The sequence below is a fragment of the Neolamprologus multifasciatus genome, chromosome 7, assembly GCF_963576455.1.
Source record: "Neolamprologus multifasciatus chromosome 7, fNeoMul1.2, whole genome shotgun sequence".
NCBI classification, from domain to species: Eukaryota; Metazoa; Chordata; class Actinopteri; order Cichliformes; family Cichlidae; genus Neolamprologus; species Neolamprologus multifasciatus.
The window spans coordinates 41,389,248-41,408,743 of NC_140445.1; the positions used below are offsets into that span (position 1 = coordinate 41,389,248).

Here is a 19,496-nt window from a genome sequence, read left to right on the forward strand (position 1 = left end):
GTCAAGTTCATCTTTGACCTCAAGTCTCAGTCAGTGTAGCAATCGTGTCAGTAGCCACTAATCTGTAGTCAGTTATTGCAGCTGGACAGTTTGTTTTTGCCAAGTCAGGTATAACCATCAGGATTTGTTTCCACTGTGTCGGGAGCATGCGCTGGGCTGTGCAAATCATGGACAAACAATATCCATCATTCTTGATTTTTAGCTCACAAACACTTCTTATAATGAATAACTACTCCTGAAATTTCTGAGGTCTTAGCTCTTTATACAGTAAAGTTATAGTAAGATAGAAATAATTATCAGGCAAACTGTTGTTGGTTTGTTGAAATAATCCTGTCCAATAACACTTGAGAACAGTGAATGTGTCATTTCTGTTGTAACCCAGAAACTGAGCGGTAATTTAACGACACTAATGTTTCACTTTTTCACTAAAGTAAAACGTCACAACTTCCATGTCCAGTTAGTTGGAATGGAGGCGGAGCCAACTGCTCCACGTGCTCCAGAGGGAAATAATTCTGTCGGGGATACCTACCTTTACCTTCCTTGGTACAACACTGGCACCAAGGACTAAGATTTGAGGAGCTGTATGTGTAACTTTTATTTTAGTTAGCATGATGTTCATGAGCTGCAAGCCATAATAATGAAAATAAAATTACATTTAAAATGAAATTAATGAATTACATTAACATGTGCAGCAGGGAAACTGTGACTAATGTTAAAAAGTGTCTGGGGCAATGAAAATAATGTTTATAGTGACCTAAGTACATTTTCATGTTGGAAAAAACAAATTCTTTTGAATGGGACCACAATGCTGGGAAATTCTGAGACCTATAAACAAAAATATCATAGGTTTGATAAGGATAACTTGTGTGAGGATGGAAAACAATGCTGTGGGACCGTAGACTCCGAGGCTCTCTACTCCCTAACTTTAACTCAGCAGAATATTGTAACCAGATGATGTGTGTTACTAGCTCCACATATCGACCTGGTTTTGATGTTGGGACTGATTGATTCTCAAAACCACTTCTGTGACAGTTCCAGTTATACTAAATGTCTCTAGGATCATATTTTGCCACAATCGCCCACGGTGAAATTACCGCTACTCAGTCACAGGTGCTAATAATATCGTGTACTGTGAATGATCTCTCCAGGTGGCAAAAATTGTATGTTTATACATATGTAAACTGTACAAGATCGCTGAGGACTTTTTTTTTTTTTTACTGTGTGTGGTATTTAGTCTGCATGTGGCTTGCTATGTTTGAACTCCCATGCACCCAGACTGATGTTTTGCTATGTGTGTGTTTTCGTTGTGGGCATGTTGGGAGAGTTACCAGATGACTAAGGGGTAAAGCACTTGCTGATGCTCTGGAAAATGCTTCAGCACCGTGGTAAACTGTAGTAAACATTGCATTGCTTCAACATGTCTTTGTACACATGGAAATTGTGTTATTGAGGGATTCGTATTTAATTTAAGTGGTCAACAGTACAGTACAGTCTAGCTGATGTAAACCTTTAAGCTGCGTGTATAGAGGCTGTTTTATAACATTCCTCCCATCTGTTTATCCTTTAGTCCTTCAGTAGATACGAGCCCGCTGTTGTCCAGCTGTCCTCCAGCTGGTTAGATCTCCTCGTCACTAAAACAAGTGAAAAAGACATTTACGAGACAATTGAACCCTAACCCAAAATGGTAAATGCAGGTTAGTATCTTGCCCAAGGATATTTGGCACGCAGACTGAGGGAGCCAGGGATCAAACCACCAGTCTGATCAGTAGATGATGTGCTCTACCATCACAATATAATTCAACAATTGTTAATGCCTGAAATTAGAAATGTAAATACTCAATCTTTACGATGTGATGAACCTGATGACATTGTCACAGTTTCTTCCACTTGTCTTTTTTTTTTTATCCACTTCACATTCCTGCTACACCCAAAGTGCACCCTGAGAAAAGACTTTAGATAACAGCTGGACAGCTAACTGTGGGTGAAAAATAACTGGGCTCATTTGCTAATGTACCTAATTATGTGGTTTGTAGACCACCTTTTGACAATTTCCATTTTATGCTACTTTATATATTTTTTGTTGCTTTTTAGTGAAATTGCATGTGTCTTTTAGCTGTTAAACAACAAGTGAGTCAAAAATAATGTTAATTTTGTAACCTCCCATTCTCAACAGAGTTAAAGGATGATAAACCGAGTTATGTCATGGTCCAGTTTCCCTGTGCTGGCTCATTCTTTTCTCTTCTCATTTTCCTCTCACTGTCTGAGTCTTGCTCTGTGTGTGTGTGTGTCTGTGTGTCACACGTTGTGTTTGAAGGATGGGTCCTCCTCTGGTGTCCAATCCTTGGATTCTGTACACCTGAAAGTAAGTCATGATCTCAGCTGTTGGTAATTACCTGATTTCCAGTCTCCTACTTAAGAAGATGTTCAGTTGAAGCCTGATTGTTGTTTGAAAACAGAGAGTGAAGTCAGCTTCTTTATCTGCATGGTCCTTTGTTTGCTTGCTTGCTTTTTTGCTCTGTGACTATGTCTTAGTGATGGTGAGATGAAGCTTCGTGAAGTACTGAAGCTTTCCATCGAATTGGTCCACTCATGGGCTGAAGCTTCACGATGCTTCATTTTCTCTACTCTGCCATCAAGTGGACAATAAATGTAAAACAGACAAAGCATTGATAATGACATGGATTTGGTGTGCGAAGCTTTAAATTGAATAAATGAATGTTTGTGATGCTCACATATAAATTCTGAATATGGTCTGAATATGATTTTAATCTGTCTTTATGATACAATAGCTGCGTCAAAACAGGAAAGTGGAAATAAATTGGGGAGAGTGTTGTGATGTGAATGTGCTTCTGTTACTTTATTTGTAACTGTCCCTATGTTACTAGGGACAACATTTTATTAATTTTTTTTATTTAAAAATAACTTTTCCACCACCCATTCATCAATTGATACCTTATCGTGGTGGTGGGGTTTGTGTGTCCCAGGGATCCTGCGGGCTATGCTGCCACTGAAATGCTACGTCCAGATTAACAGAATCAACTTTTCAAGATTTCCTTACCTGGATGATTGGGCATGCATCAAGGGTTCATGTTTTTCAGATATTTTTTCACTCATCTGTATATTAGTGTTAACGATTGTTTACACATATAGTGCATTTTATCCTTAGTGTTACGTCCCCCCCTTCCTACCTTTGAAGGCAAAGGTAAGAAGGAGACAGCAACACCGGACAACCACAAACAATGAATGAGGAGGACAACAGGACAGTTAAGAATCAGGCAGGATTTATTGGTTGCTTGCCTTGATGGTCAAACTTAAAAGAAAAAGGTGGGGGAGGAGGACCGGGCGGTTGAGCCAAATCAAAGAAATGAATAAAACAAAAAGAAGTCGATAGCTTCCAGGGTCTAACTAAAACAAAAATGCAAAACAAAAGGCCTACCTAGCTACTCGACAAAAGATCAGTAAAAACATACAAAAGTGGCATCAACCGCATAACCTAGTGTGTCTAACAGTTTAAAAACTGCAGCCAGTGTATAGCATACCCCCAGCTCGCCTGTCCAGCCGCCGCCGCCGCCGCCTCCTCCTCCTCCTCCTCCTCCCACCACAACCCCCCCCCCCTCCCACCACAACCCCCCCCCCCACACACACACACACACACACACACACTACAAAGAAGCCTTCACACAAATGTTTGTTATAAAGCAGAAGCCAGCAGCCAGCCAGGGAGCTGCTCATTTGTAGTGATCCTTGGAGAGTGATTGGCCAACTGTGCCCAGACCAGCCAATAGACACATGCCAATCAACTTTGAACTGGCCAATAGGTGGAGGCTTGACACCTGAAAGATAAAAAGAACAAAAGCAAATCCACATCTCTTGGCACCCCCCCCCCCCCCCCCCCCCCCTTAAGAACCAGACTCAGGGTTTGGTGACATCTCTAAACAGCACGGATGGCTATTGAGGGGATAATTCTGAATAATCAGTGACCAACGCATAAGCCGCTGGTTGTGATTATACATTCTAGAGAGGAAAACTAAAGGGTTGTGATCTGTGAATACTTGAACTGAACTCTGACCTGACTCTTTATAAACTTCAAAATGTTGCAAGGCCCACAACAAAGCAAGTGTCTCCTTTTCAATGGTACCTGAGCTGATGTTTATCAAACTTCCGAGAGAAGAAACTCACAGGATGGTCAATGCCCTGGGTATCCTCCTGGAGAAGCACCGCTCCTGCCCTAACTGCGCTGGCATCTATTTCCAGTTTGAATGGTAAAGAGAGGTTAGGCATCTGCAGGGCGCACTTTTCCTAGACCAACTTGCTGGCCAAGGTAGAGGACACTGCCTCTAGCAAAATCACATTTGGCAAGGTTCAAGGTGAGAGACGCATTTTCCAGGCTAATGAAGACTTCTTTCAATGTAGCCATGTGGTTTGACCAGTCACTGCTATACACAACAATGTCATCCAAGTATGCTCTGCAGTTAGGAATGTTTCCCAACACTTTATTGACCAGTCTCTGAAATGTTGCAGGGGCATTGCACATGCCAAAAGGCATAACCGTATACTGCAGGAAGTGGTCAGGAGTGACAAAAGCTGAAATGTCAGATGCTTGCTATGTCAAAGGCACTTGCCGATACCCTTTTAACATATCAAGTTTAGTGATATATTTTGCAGGCCCAATTTCATCAATGAAGTCACCGATAAGAGGTAAGGGATGTGCATCTGGTACAGTGACAGAGTTCACCTTTCGGAAGTCAGTACAGAATCTTGGGCTTCCATCTGACTTCGTGTAGGAGACATGGTGAACTCCAAGAGCACAATTGGAGTTCACATAACAGCACATAAGAGCCAAGTCAGTCTTGTTGTGCATCTATCAGAATCCCCAAGCCTGGGCTGGTGCAGCTTGATGTGCTGAAGTGCTGAGAAATCCCACCACACGAACTGAACTGCGAGTTAAACCTGGCACTGTTGCTTTGATTAATGAATGTTCCTTTCATAAAATCATGGTACTACTCTGCAACTGTACTTCATCGATGAATTAAACATTCAATTGATTTACTCAAACACCAACACGATCAATTCGGTTCTTTTTTCATTTATTTTCTGCAAAGTAAAAATCTCTGTTCAAAGTGCATTAGAACATCAGGTTGGCACAGGGCAGGTGTCATGACATCCTGCACATCAGTCACCACAAACACAAGTTTACCTTTAACACAGTCCACACTGGTTCCAGGATCTATGGAAAAACTATGAAATTACGGACATCAGTAAACCATCTTCACTTGGGGGGTAAAATCCACTTGCTTAATGGACACGACGACACAATCCAAGACAATTTGATACAGTATGAACTACATTCTGACTGCCATAAAAGACATTTATGTCCTCATTGCAGACACTCTTACTAACAGCTATAGATTATGTTGTTTCAAACAGACCTCAGAAAAATGGAAATACACCTCAAATAAAATAAAATAAAAATAATAAAATAAAAACTTTGGATAATGTGATTATTTTCCTAATTTCTCACAGAAAAAAAAAGGAAGAAACGACAACCCAAACAGAAATCTGTTTAATAAAACAGAAAAAAAAAAGAGGAAAGATTAAATTTTGAGAAAATCTGAGGCTGTTTTTTAAACCATGCAGAAATTGTTGTTTATACAAACTCTCCTTTCATGGGGGAAATAACCATCTCTCTCAGCAAACTCTACAGTTGAGCTAAGTGGTTTTCCTGCCTCCTATGCAGGGGTATTGCCATTTGTGTATTTTTCCAGTATCTTTAAGCAAGGAACAAGATTTTAGGTACTGGAAGCTTTCTGAATTAACTAGACAATCGAAGAGGAGAACAAAAGAGGATCGTCATCGTCTGAAACTGTCTCAAAAGCATCAGCTATCATTTGATGAGGAGAAATCACAGAGCAGGCAGTTAAGAACTGCTTTGAGATTTACACATCACAAACTTTTTTTTTTTTTTTATTGTACCTTCGGTTTTTATGATTAACAAAAACATATATATATATATATATATATATATATGGGAATAAATTCAAAACCAAATGAGACCAATGTGATAAAGACAATATCCTTTAAAAAAAAAAAACAAGGTTGTTTGAGAAAAACAAAGATAACAGCCTGCCATACTGATCCCCTCGAGGTCTTGTGACCCAATCAGTGCATTGCCACAAGACGAGAGTTGTCTCCTCTCAAAGAAGAATGCAAGCAGCGGCAGGAAGGGTTAAATGCATTTACAGCAGAAATACAACATCTCAAACGTTACATTTTCATTTGAAATCTGTGTAGGTTTCAGATGAACCCAGAAAGGTCACCTTGCTGTTGTGGAACAGTTCAAGTCCCCTCTCATTCAGTCACTAACTGATCATGGCTTTATGTTTCCCTTGGCTTTATCACACAAAGATGTGCTTCAGTGATTATTTGGTGAAGTTCCATCAGCTGTGTACTCTACTGGAAGAATACACCAAATACAATGTGCTCAAGAAAAGGCAAAGTAATTCAGTGTATGGCAATGGATACTGACTTCAAGGACCGCCTTTGTTTGTAGCGCACAGCTAAATCACTGAGAATCATTCGGCAAAGGACCGGCGGATGAAATCAGTCTAAAACCAAGACATTAAGTAGATTATATGGTAAAATGGAAATGCACCTGATCTCCAAAGTTTCTGTAATAGAAAGAGACCAGCCTCATGTGACAGAGCTTTTACTTATCGTTGTAGAAGGAATGTTTTTCATGAGCTACACCATCTCATTCTTTATGAAACATCTGCTGCTTTCTCTCTTTAAGGGAAATCGGGTAAAACGTTTGCTCTTTGCTGAATGCAATGTGCACGTTTGAAGGAATGTCGAAATGTAATGAAAATGAATGAATAAATGGCTTAACATTCAAGTTGCTTCTTACAAAGGCAAGGGAAAGAGCACTGTGAGGTAAGCCAGGCGAAAACTGGAGTAAACATAGCAGTTACATGAACAGGCAAAGACACAATGCATTAATAAGACAATATATACTCAATATCTTTTAAAAGAATACATTCACTGTGAGAATCTAAAAAATATAGAAATAAACAATTAAGTATGGCCTTGTTCCTGTGATTCACTGGAAGACGTGCAAGGGAACACTGTTGAAATGTCGTCTGTAGAAATGAAAGCTAATGAAATGTCAATACTTTTAAAGGAACCCTCTAACATTTGGAAAGTCTGAGTATTTAACACAGTGAGGTTTGTTTAACATAAAATCTGCCATTAATGGCTTGGAGTCCAATAGTTGAAAAAAAATAAATAAATAAATCCTTTATCTTTTCTGGTTGTTATTCACTGACCTCTATGGAAAACATCATGATCCCAGGGAAAGTGTGAAGGAGAATTCATAAAGATTTCTTTAAAAAGAGAATGTTGTTTGTGGAACTGCCATGAAAATAATAATGAAATAATAATAAAACCTGAAATTATTTGAGAGTTTGAATAGCCTACAGATGATCAAAAATATGAAATGCCATGCTGGAGATGACCTAGTTTAACTTTACGATTTATAATTTGTCACTTACATAAAATGAACAATCAGACTAAGGGTTGGCGTTACATCAACTGTGCTTCTGTTTGATCTGAAATGTTAGAAATTTTTGTTTAACCTCCAAAATGATTCTAATAGCATAACTGCACATGAATTCAAGGAGTTCAGTTCACACCACACCAATGTCATTTCTTTATAACGTGACAGCACAACCACATGCAGGGTTTAGCTGCTATACAAGGGCAGCAACTCCTGCAATGTGTTCATGATGAATGTGCTGCTGATAGTCAGCAGTGACGCATACGACACTGTCACAGCCTGCAATCCTGCACAATCCTCAACTTCTCAAACCAACCTGGCTAGTTTCCAAAAATCTCAGATTTAATCCTCCTCAGAGGGCAGAGTAGTTTTAATGCTAGCTGTAAACATAGCAGGAGCTGTGTGTTTTAAGATGAAGCGGTGTTAGTGTGTCTGTCTGACCTTCAAGTGGAAGAGCTGCCAGCCAAACAGGCTCTGTGAGCGTGGCCTGTGCTGCATGTAATTTTCACACAACAGAACAAGTGAACTGACATTAACAGAGTGACAGTGGGTGGAAAATCCTCAGCTTGATGACTTAAATGTGTCTGTGGCCTCTCTCTGGCCTGTTAGCTAAAGCAGACACCACAGTGTGCACTCTGGCCCTGATCCACCAACATCAGGCTTCAACACATGCGGCCACATCTGATGTAAACTTAACCAGAGCAATGGAACCATCTTCCAGCGTAATTAGCTGGCAGCAGCACCTGTGCAGCATTTTTGTCTTTCTGAAAAAACATTAACACTTCTATAGAGTTAAGTTTTCCACATATTCATTTACCTTGAATACAGTTTGAGAGAGGCTGGTTCAAGTTCAGCCGTCTGTGCTGATCAGATCCTGGTTTATACATAAGTTGATTTTTAGCTTTGCCATCTTTTATGAAAACTAAAATGATGCTTTACTGACCATTTCCATCACTAGACTATAAACAAGCCAGAAGTGTATCCAGACTATTTAATCGACTTCACGTGAGGTCAAACTCAAAGTACTCACAGCTGGGATCTAATACTCTCTCTCTCTCTCTATAATCTGCTGGTTTTATTCAGCAAATTATTCACTTATCAATTCTTTGTCCTGTACAAGGTTGTTGACTGGAAGCTTTTGCAGTTTCCCGTGGTCACGTGACTGTTCGCAGCGGATTTCAGATGGCACTGCCTGGTGTGTTGCTGGCTGATGAAAAGCAGGTGTGCTTGAAATGTCCCTAGATGTAATAAATGAGGAATCTGGAGTTCTGCAGTGTGCGAACAGCTACTTCTTTCTCTTTTATAGAAATGATGGCCAAGATTACAACAGACTAATACTACAACAGACCCAGGTGTCTCACCATGTTGATAATGATTACTTTAGAAAAGCTTCAACGGTGAGTCTGAGTCTAGCTCTGTGGTTGTAAATTACAACAAGTGTGCATCATTCAGTGCCAGCTGTAGTTAAAAATGTGGAAAATGTGATATCTTAAAGATGGGAAGGGCCGAGAAATATAATGACACCACAGAAATATGGCAAATTTTAGCTACGACGTCACATTAGATTTCTGTCAAATGTTGCAAGAGTGATTTTATACACTTAGATCTATGTGTGATTCATTTTTACCCCATTTTTCTGTAGAGGATTAATAACAAAACAAATAATCTACTTTGCAATAAACAGTTCAACACTGTGTACAGGCGCTGGAATGGGAAGGTTACAAAATGTGACAGATCTGATGAACATTTCTTCACTATCAAGGTTATATATCCAATTGTAAAGAGCAAATATAATAATAACAGTAATTATTATTATTGTTATCAAATCAGCAACACCAAATTCCAAAAATGTAAACAAATACCGTCTAAAACAGTCATTTCTGAATTGAAAGAACTTCAAAACTTGTCAAGCAGAAACTGTTTTGTGCATTGCTGCATGAAGCACTGAATAACTGAATTATCACTGTGGCCAATTAAACCACATTAAAAAGAATTTGCAACGTGACATATTTTAAATGCCTTAAGCGCAGAGCTATTCTTTGTCAGTTACACACCCTATTTGGCACTGAGATGTATGTCAATTGACTTTTTCAAAAATAAAATAAGCATCAAGGTAATGACAAGGAAATGAATTATTAGGCATAACATTCTGATTTGGTCCTTATATAGATGTCACTTAGGAAAAAAATGTTTACAAATTAAAAAAAAATACAAATTATTTGCTAGTTTGATTTTTTTTTTACAACTCTACTTTTAGATAATCTCGACATTTCTTACCAGCAGTAAATTAACTGATGAAGAGGTCATCTGCTGGAAACGTCGCAACTGAGCCAGCCAACAACATCTAATCGATTCCAATCCTGTCAGGGGCCACTAGCAGAACCAAATGTAAGCTATAAGGTTTGAATTTTGACATAACCCCCCCACAAAAAACAGGAGCTGCTAGAAAACAGATCAGCGTGCATCACCGTTTTATCGTAAGTGTACTCAGAATCATCCTTTTCCATTTCTTGCTGAACTAACTGGACCATCCTGTAAATTCACAGCACCATCTTACCATTCAGTTAGTCTGTCATTCAGTTCGTTTTGTTTTTCCTGCTCCGAGTCAAAGAAAGAAAAAGCTTCATGAAATATAATTATCCTCTTCCTGTCTCATACCCCAGAGTCTGAGTACATGCCATTTATCAGATAGTCGACCTGCGTGTAGTCCTTCCTCTTGTAGCTGTCGTAGGCCTGTTTGACAAACACTGCCACTGTGACCAAGAAGAAAAGCAGGCCAAAGAGCAGGACAGCCAGTAAAGACGCCGTATCGACGAGCTGCTTGGTCAGAACAGCCCCCGCCTCTTCTACCACAGGGACCCTCGTAGCTGAGGCAAAAGATTTAGTTTGATTGGCCAATGCATCAGTACTGGCAACAGATATAGCAGATGGTGATTTGGTTAAAGATGATGTCTGAATCGGTGCCACCTCAGCACTGGGGTGTGGCAGGGCAGCCGATGGAGACATGTCTGAACCATGGACGGAAGTAACAGCAACACTTGTGTTAGCTATTGTCACCGAGTGTGAGGCTACTGTTGTTGTTGTTGTTGCAGTTGCTGAGGTTGTAGATTTCACAGGTGTAGTGACCGCATTCTTAACAGACTCTGAAGTGGTTGCTGTTATACTGCTAGTGCTGGTGGTGGATCCAGTATGCAGGCGCTGAGCAGGCAAGCTAGTGGGGGTAAATGCCTCTGGTGATTTGAGATGCTCCTGTGAAGATGGCTGCTGAAAGGATGCTGAAGATGTGGAAGAAAGGGCTCCTTCTGTAATTTGCTCATTTTTGTTCACCGATGTTACAGACTCATTCAATCTGTGGCTGACAGTGGTGTGTTTGGTGGATGATGAGTTCAGGAAAGACTGAGTGCTTGCATTTAGTTGCAGATTGTTATTATCCTTGCCTGTACTAGAGTTGGTCTGTGTGATGACATCTGAAGTGTTATTAGGGTTTAAGGCAGAAACTGAAGTCTTCGGTGGAGTGGTCACACCATCCAAAGAGGTCTTTGTTGTTGCATCAGTAGCACCTGGAAACAACAAATTCTAGTCAGCACAAATTAGTGAAACAAACATTCGCTACAAGCCAAACATACATTTATATTTCACTCGTATATTTGCAGAGCATCAGTTTGTACCTTTCAAAGAATTTTAACCCTGTAAATAGCCAAAGAGCCATGTTATCTTCAAGATCGAGATACCCTTACAACCAAATCAAGTTTGGGAACTCTGAAATTACACTGATAACTGATTTAAAAAAATATTTATGATCACCATCTAAGTCAAAATTGTAGACAAAAACAATCAGACAAAATGTCTGTGAAGGTTCTCAGTCATCCAGGTTATCGTAGTCAAAGGAGCTTGGAGAGAAAAGCGTCTGGACTTCTTTAAGTTGCTTGAAGACGTTTCACCTCTCATCCGAGAAGCTTCTTCAGTTCTAAGGTCAAATGGTGGAGAGTCCCAGATTTAAACCTAGTGGGAGTATCCACCCACAGAGGGACAAAAGGACCCCCCTGATGATCCTCACCCTCTGCGGGGGGGATACTCCCACTAGGTTTAAATCTGGGACTCTCCACCATTTGACCTTAGAACTGAAGAAGCTTCTCGGATGAGAGGTGAAACGTCTTCAAGCAACTTAAAGGAGTCCAGACGCTTTTCTCTCCAAGCTCCTTTGAATCAGACAAAATTAAAAAACATAAATTTTCATGCCTTTAGTGAAGCCAGAAGTAAAGTGGCTCAATAGTGAAGCAGATTAAACATTAGCTTGGCAAATGAAAGGTCACTGGTGGGAATGCAGCAGGAAGGAATCCGGCATGGAACTCATCCAAAGCAAACATGTACAGCTGATCGCTTTGACAAGGAAGCAGCTTAAAGTAGCTTTCATTGACGGCCCAAAGTAGTTAAACCTGTGTGTTATTATATCTACATTAGCTCCTTGGAGTCAGGCATCCTACTAAAAGGAGATTAGAGTAGAAGTGTAGCACATTCACTGCCTGAGTCGCTTCATTACGTGGCAAAAGCCAAAGAGTACAGCTAGGTTATGAAGGCATACCAGGAGGCGATGCTTTCAGATGGGGATGTCCAACACAACAGTAAACAAATGACTCAACAAAGCAACGCTGGCACTTGAACTGTTACACTCTAACTGGAAATGACTGTTATTTGGTGTATCTGGCTAAAAAGCTCAACCCACGACCATCCTGTATAGAAAATACTGAAGAGTTACAAAGTTCAACTATTTCTGTTATTGGTAAAACTAAATGCTCAAAGCAGTTGTGCTTTACTTAAACTTTCCAGGCAAAATACCCTCTAGGTTACTTTTGTGCCTTCATTTCATTATTCTATGCCACTACTGAACCATGAATACTGTAAGCTGCAATCACTGATAAAATGGTCTTCAGCATTTCCCCAATAACAAATATCTTAATAGTAAATTTTGTTGAAATAATAATATTTCTTTTTGAGGAGTTGGCATTTTCTCACAGTCGGACTTTAGAATAACGGGCTGCCAGCCATCTGAACTTGGCCAAGAAGATGACTTTGAATGAGAGATCGGCCAAATTAAAATCAAGCAGTCTTTGTTTTTTGTGGTTTCTTTAACATTCCCAAGAAAGATTAATTAATGAATCATGCCTAGAGCTACATGAAGTGCTTATTTTGTTCAATTTAATTCAAATTCAGTTCAATTTTATTTACATAATGCCAAATTACAACAACAGTTGTAAGGTAGAGACACTACAATAAGGCAAAGAAAGTATAAAAACTCCAACAATCATGTAACTGCCTACGCACAAGTGCTTTGGCAACAGTGGGAAGGAAAAACTCCCTTTTAACAGGAAGAAACCTCCATCAGAACCAGGTTCAGGGAGGGGCGGGGCCATCTGCTGTGATAGGTTGGGGTGAGAGAAGGAAGACAGGACAAACACACGCTGTGGAAGAGAGCCAGAGATTAATAATGACAAATAACTGAATGCAGAGGTGTATTAACACATAGTGAGTTAAAAAAAAAAAAAAAGGCGAGTGAAGAAGAAAGACTCATTGCATCATGGGAATCCCCCAGCAGCCTAGACCTAATGCAGCATAACCGGATCCAGCCCTAACTATATGCTTTATCAAAAAGCAAAGTTTTAATCTTAAAAGCAGAGATAGTGTCTGTCTCCAAAATCCAAACTTGAAGCTGGTTCCACAGAAGAGGGGCCTGAAAACTGAAGGCTCTCCCTCCCATTCTACTTTTAAATACTCTAGGAACAACAAGTAGGCCTGCAGAGCGAGAGCGAAGTGCTCTAATAGGGTGATATGGTACTACAAGGTCATTAAGATAAGATAAAGCCTGATTATTCAAGTATGTGAGGAGCAAGATTTTGAATTCAATTCTGGATTTAACAGGGAGACCCTGTCTTTCTACATAGGGTCTCGTCCCTGTCAGTACTCTTGCTGCAGGATTCTAGATCAACTGAAAGCTTTTCAGGGAGTTTTTAGGACATCCCGATAATAATGAATTACAGTAGTCCAGCCTGGAAGTAATAAATGCATGAACAGGTTTTTCAGAGTCTATTCTGAGAAAAGGGTAGTTGGAGCCCATATTTCTATGACTCTATCCAAAGTACAACAAACTCAGTTTTATCTGAATTTATAAGCAGGAAATGAGAGATTATTATGCCTGTGAGATTATTATTCTAAACTATGTTATCTTATACCTATAGTCAAGGTAGATGAATTATGTTAAACAGCTGTAGAACATAAATATATCCCTTAGTCTAGGTTGTGTGCAAAGTATGTAGCTTAGTTTCCCTTATATTTTTAGGTTAAAAGAACATGACCATTTTTGTAGTTTGTTAGACAAGTGTGCCAGTATATTTTTGGGGTTGAAAGAATGTGACCATCTTTGGATTCTGTTAGACAGGTGGGCGCCGCCATTTATCTGCTGTGAATGTATTACACTGTTTTCTTGACATGTCAGACTGCTAAATCATGATGAGAATGTTGCGTGCGAAGGACCTTGGGCCGGTAATAGCAAAAACAGACCACATTCTATGCCCCCACCTTTGTAGGGGGTAGAAAGACGGGGAGCCGAGGTCATAACTTAGGCGCCTTGACAGATAGAGAGAATGTGAATGTTTAGGTTTACGACCAGGTGGGGGCCAGTAGAAAGTATAAAAAGCTGTGTAACACATCACCATTTTGAGATTTGCTGTAACCCTCTTCGTGGGTTAACCACGAAGAGGGTTAACCCACGTGGGGTAACGTGGGGTAACCCTCATCTCTCCCCATCCGGATGGTTTATGCTCATTGTGTGGAAATTGTATGGAAATAAAGGATTGTTGATTGAGCATTTATACACCGAGTATTGTCCTTCCTTCAGCCCAAAGATTTAAAGAATTGGGAGATTTCAACATGCCTTTAAGAGATTCCTGCGGTTTAACTGGTGTGTGTTATCTGCCTTTGTGGAGAGATAAAGTTGGAGTCTATTAGATATGATTCAAACCACTGCAGCGCAGTACCTGTAATACTTACCGCATGCTGTAATCGCTGTAATAAAATATTACAGTCAACAGTATCAAACGCTGCACTGAGGTCTAGCAGGACAAGCACAGATGTGAGTCCAGTGAATCTTACTAATCACACATACAATGCTTATTTTGTACACTTTATCAACCTGGCACCCACGACAAATGACATATAGACTACATTCGTGCCAATATTGTGACCATGAGTGTCACAACATTGAAGGATACTTGTGGCTGCCTGTGTTAGTAGATTCACCAATGGTATCAAAATGAAAATCCTACCTTGCCTAATCTTCAAGTTATTGTGTTAACAATGTTCGGTGTCCACAACGGGTCTCACCTTTTTCTTTTTTTAGTTATGTCACAAGCTGTTCACACACTGCCCATGAAAACAGATTTTTAAAAAGCTTCACATGCTTATACAGAGAACCTTTAAGACTCCTGCCACATACTTACATCCAGTGGAGCAATTAACTGTGGGTGTTGAGAAGAGGTAGTCCCCATTTGGTCCTGTGGTGGAGGAGTCAGTAAGGAGCAGAAGCACACAGGGGGGGAGGAGGAGAAGACACAGTGATACGCTCAGCTGGAGTTTTGAGGAATACAGGGACATGGTGGGCTGGGAGGGAACGAGACAGACACACGCTCACATAGACAGAGGCACACACACACACACCGGGTACAATGACGTTCACACAGTCAACCTGTACAAACAATGAAATGAAGGAGGGGAAACCAGGAAAAGGTGAAGTCAGTTTCTGGTTGGACCTACAAAGACAAACACAAGCAAGAATCAGAAGCAGCCTGACAGATGGGGTCGATAAACTGTGTTCTTATAGATGTTCTGCATCAGGACATCTTATTATTCTAGTAAACAGAGACAGTCCTTAAACAGAAACATGTAAAACCACAATTACAGCTGTATTTAACATTTAGGATGACAGCATTTATTCATATTGGTTGGATCATTTCATCTTAACCTTTTGATTGAGTCTTATTTTTTCTTACCATGTTTCACTCAAACAAGTAACACACATAACACTTACTGGGCCATTCAGCCAGATATTAAAATATAGTTACTATAATTCCACTGGTTAAAATATACAAATACTCTCTCAATTAATAAGACATTTCAGGCCCTATCAAGACCAGCAGAGTCAAAGTTGAAGGATGTTACTAATGATTTGGTTCAAATTAAACAGTACTGTGGAAACTACAACTTTTTTACAATTTTCTACATTATCCAGGCTAAATCTTGGGATTTGTAGTTCGGTAAGGCAGATTTCCTGAAGCACGCCATTCAAGCCTCTTCACCTGCACAACAGTAAAGAGTAGTTAGTCCACCCAAATGTGAGGAATGACTACCATCTAGTGTCAAAACAATGCACATCTCAAGTAGTGCTCCTGGAGGAAGTAGTACGAGTCATAATCACCGTTATGAGTTATGAGTTTAATTAGACTCCAGGCTCAAGTTACAGAAGCACAGAGATAATTATAGTGAAGTGTTAATGACAACATTTAGCTCAACAATAATTACTGCATGTATTTCACTTTCAAATGAAGAAACCCAAACAAAATTAAATTACACATGAAGTGTCAGAATCTCTGAAATGGGTTTCTATACTGAAACACAGTGACACAGTTGCGCCTTTACATTCAAGTGAAGTGAGCAGCTTCGTTGGCTGTGCAAAGAGTCAGTCAGGAAAGATCCATCCAGCTAGTGTCTTCTTCCAAAGCCTGAGTACCACAACTACCACTACTGGCCAACCTAACAATCTCTAACGCTGCATTGTGGTTCGCTGGAGTCCCACGGCTTCAGAAATGGCATAATATAACCTTTTCCAGACTGAGAGATCTCAATTACTTTGTGTCTCATTTGTTCCTGCACGTCCTTGGATCACAGCATGATGTCTGGCTTTTGAGGATTTTTTTGGTCTACTCCACTAGTAGTAGTCAGGCCTAATCAGGTTATCTTTCTCCAGTATTTTAATTTGTTTGATGATCTGAAACATTTAAGTGTGACTGACATACAAAAAACATAGGAAACCAGGAAGGGGGGCGAACACTGTCAACTGTCTCATCCCAATCACAGATGAATCCAACCACAGTGTTGTCATTGGCATACTTGATGATGCTGGTTGGGTGGATTGGTGTACAATCATAGGTGTACAGTAGGAGGCTGAGAGTACAATCCCAGATACACAAGCTGTACGCTTACATCGCCGAAGAGGCTGCTGGCGCTTCAAGTCATATCTTCAAGTTGTATAAGAGAATTTTACTTTAACCACAGGTTATAGTATTTATTTTGATTGTCAAAGCTAATGGTAATAATCAGTATAAATTACTGTAGGAGTCATAAATGCAATCAGGCAAAAATTAATGAATTTGTTTTGAAATTTTCTCCATATGTTGTAGCTAATATTCACGTATAAAGAAGGTAAGGACATGATTTTTTTTTTTTTTTGACAACTAAACTTCGAGTCATTTTACTTTAAAGGGAACACTTCAGTGTTTTGCAAACCTAAAGAGTTGTAGCTGATTGCACTGAAATGTACCACTTACAAGACTTTGTCCATAAATTCTACTACAATATCTACTCCCACCTAGACTACCTTAAGAAATTAAGTTAGAGATAAATCAAAAGATTGCGATAAGCCTGTAGTCACAGAAATCACAGTCCATGAAAACAGATGGGAGTGAGTGAGTGAGAGCCAGAAACAGCCAGCAAGTTTTGTGTGAAACAGACCTCAAAGACACTAAAAGTAAAGAATAAAATATATCAACATCACTTCTAATACACAAGTTATTTATTAATCCTTTATTTATCCAGGTAAAAAATCTCATTGAGATTAAAAATCTCTTTTCCAAGAGAGACCTGGCATCATGGCAAAGTAGACACCACAGTGCTGTTTAATGAGGTCTAATGTGATATATTTGCTGGCTGTATTCTGCACAGGCTGAGTGGGATGAGTGGAGTCTGATGTCCACATGTAGGGCATCAGCTCTCCTGCACTCATGTGGAGCACCTTGTGCTTCTTTGGGAAAAATAACTAAAAACAAACACTGCATTTCAAAAGCAGAAGCCATTACTGAATAACACACGCGGCATGATATTTGTGACAAATGCCAACAATATATCCACTGACCTGTGAGCACCAGTTTGGTTCATCAGGTTTCTGGTGCAGTTTTTCACGTGTGTAAAGTAACAGGGAGCTCCACAGGGAGTATGCACTGTTATTTGGGGACCCTTCACATTAGGCCAGCCTTTACCGGATTTGTAGCACTGCCCCACAGTGCACCGGGACCCAGATCTGTGTGTTCACTGTAAACAGGATGTGTTTTAGACAGCTGGGGCACAGGACCAGCCCTCAGTGTAAACAGGAAAACTCGATGAAGACGCCAACGTGGAGAGAGGAAGTGCCGCGCGCTCTGCCACGCTGCCAATCAAAGAAGTTTGGGCTAAAACGGAAACCGAGCACACAGCCAGCAGCTGCTTTAGCACCAAATAACCCAAAACATTACATCATTAACTTTAGCCGAATAAACAGAAAAAATCCAAAGCAACAAGGGTCAGTCACGTGTTATTGTGACTTCAAGTCAGAGCAGAGAAACGCAGCTGTAGCTCACACAAGCTAACACTGGGCCAAGTGAAAGCTGCTCCGAAGGAAGACACGGATCTTAGTTCAGATGGGAAACCCCAAAGTTTAACCCGTGTTTAACTGGCTCGGTTACACAAACCAACAAGGTAACGAGCAAAACCACACCATCGATAATACAGTGAATAATGCTGTAATCGCTATGTCACCGGGAAATAAACACACCGGGAAACGAGTTAACGGAGCATGATGAAGGATGAAGAGACATCTCCCCTCAGCAGCGAGTGCATCCACACTACCGAGCAGCTAACACTAACAAGCCACGGTCACGGAGAGTTACTGCTCATAGGCTAGCTACAGTCCGTGTGGTCGGAGGTCCTACCAGGCTTATGCGGGGGCTCGTTTGCTGTAAACCACACACAGGTACCCAGGAACCAAACATCCACACCTTCTGTACGAGACGCTGACCTTCTTCCTCAGCTGTGGTTTTAGCTGTGTTGGCTGATAATCTATGTGCTCCTGCCCTCTGCTGGCCACACCACGTTAAAACAAGAACGCCTCCTATTGTTACAGTTTACCAAAATTTATCATGACTAATACAAATACTTTCAATTCATTGCTAATAATATTATTGCTATTAATATCTAAACATATAGAGCGTTACTAAAGTTAAGAAATACCGTTTTGACCAAACATATCAAGGCAGATATGAGCAGGTTTGCCTTAGAAATGCATAATAATAATAATAATAATAATAATAATAATAATAATAATAATAATAATTTACATCAAAATAATTTATTGAAAGGAACAAGTGAATTTCTAGATTTATATGTGTGGGCAGAAGGCCACGGATTCAATTTAAAATATTACAACTTTCTAAAGAAACAGCTGAATCACTGCCATGTCTATCCATTTATTAGCTGTCCAACTAAGATCCCTAGCATGCTGCTGCAATTCCCAGTTATTTTGCAAAATGGAAGAACATGGTAAATTTCACATTTCATTACAATCTCTTCTGGGAAGCAAAATGTTATATAGACAGCATGCTAAGACCCTAAACCAATGGTCCAAGGTACCACTCAGAATTTGGGTTAGTGAGTGTAAATCACCACTACTGGAAAAACATCCTAGAATATTAAAATGGATCACATCTGACCCAGATTTCACAGCAGACACAATCAACGGGTGCTTTAAATATTGGAACAAAATCATTATTACCTCCTCCTGTTTGGTCGTGTCAGATGGAGATGGAGCTGTATAGCTTTAATAAAATCCAGGAAACTAATGGCTTAGGTAAAATTAACTTTTTAA

The 19,496-nt window shown here is 40.0% G+C and overlaps 1 protein-coding gene and 1 long non-coding RNA gene across 4 annotated transcripts in view; one reads left to right on the forward strand and one right to left on the reverse strand.

Moving 5' to 3' along the window:
- The window catches only part of LOC146514938 (uncharacterized), a 170,211-nt gene that overhangs the window by 116,211 nt on the left and 34,504 nt on the right, over nt 1-19,496 (forward strand). The window lies entirely within an intron of this gene.
- c7h11orf24 (chromosome 7 C11orf24 homolog) lies at nt 5,736-18,675 on the reverse strand. Of its 3 annotated transcripts, XM_085168175.1 has the most exons (4): nt 18,565-18,671; nt 15,301-15,354; nt 15,046-15,205; nt 5,736-11,112 (listed from the first exon to the last, which is right to left on the reverse strand). In XM_085168175.1, exons 1-4 carry the CDS (start codon nt 18,622-18,624, stop codon nt 10,205-10,207), a joined length of 1,182 nt encoding a protein of 393 aa, XP_085024301.1. In that variant the 5' UTR covers nt 18,625-18,671; the 3' UTR covers nt 5,736-10,204. The 3 variants fall into 3 exon arrangements, with proteins under 3 accessions (XP_085024301.1, XP_085024300.1, XP_085024299.1); XM_085168174.1 differs by having other exon boundaries at nt 15,046-15,354; nt 17,733-18,675; XM_085168173.1 differs by lacking the exon at nt 15,301-15,354.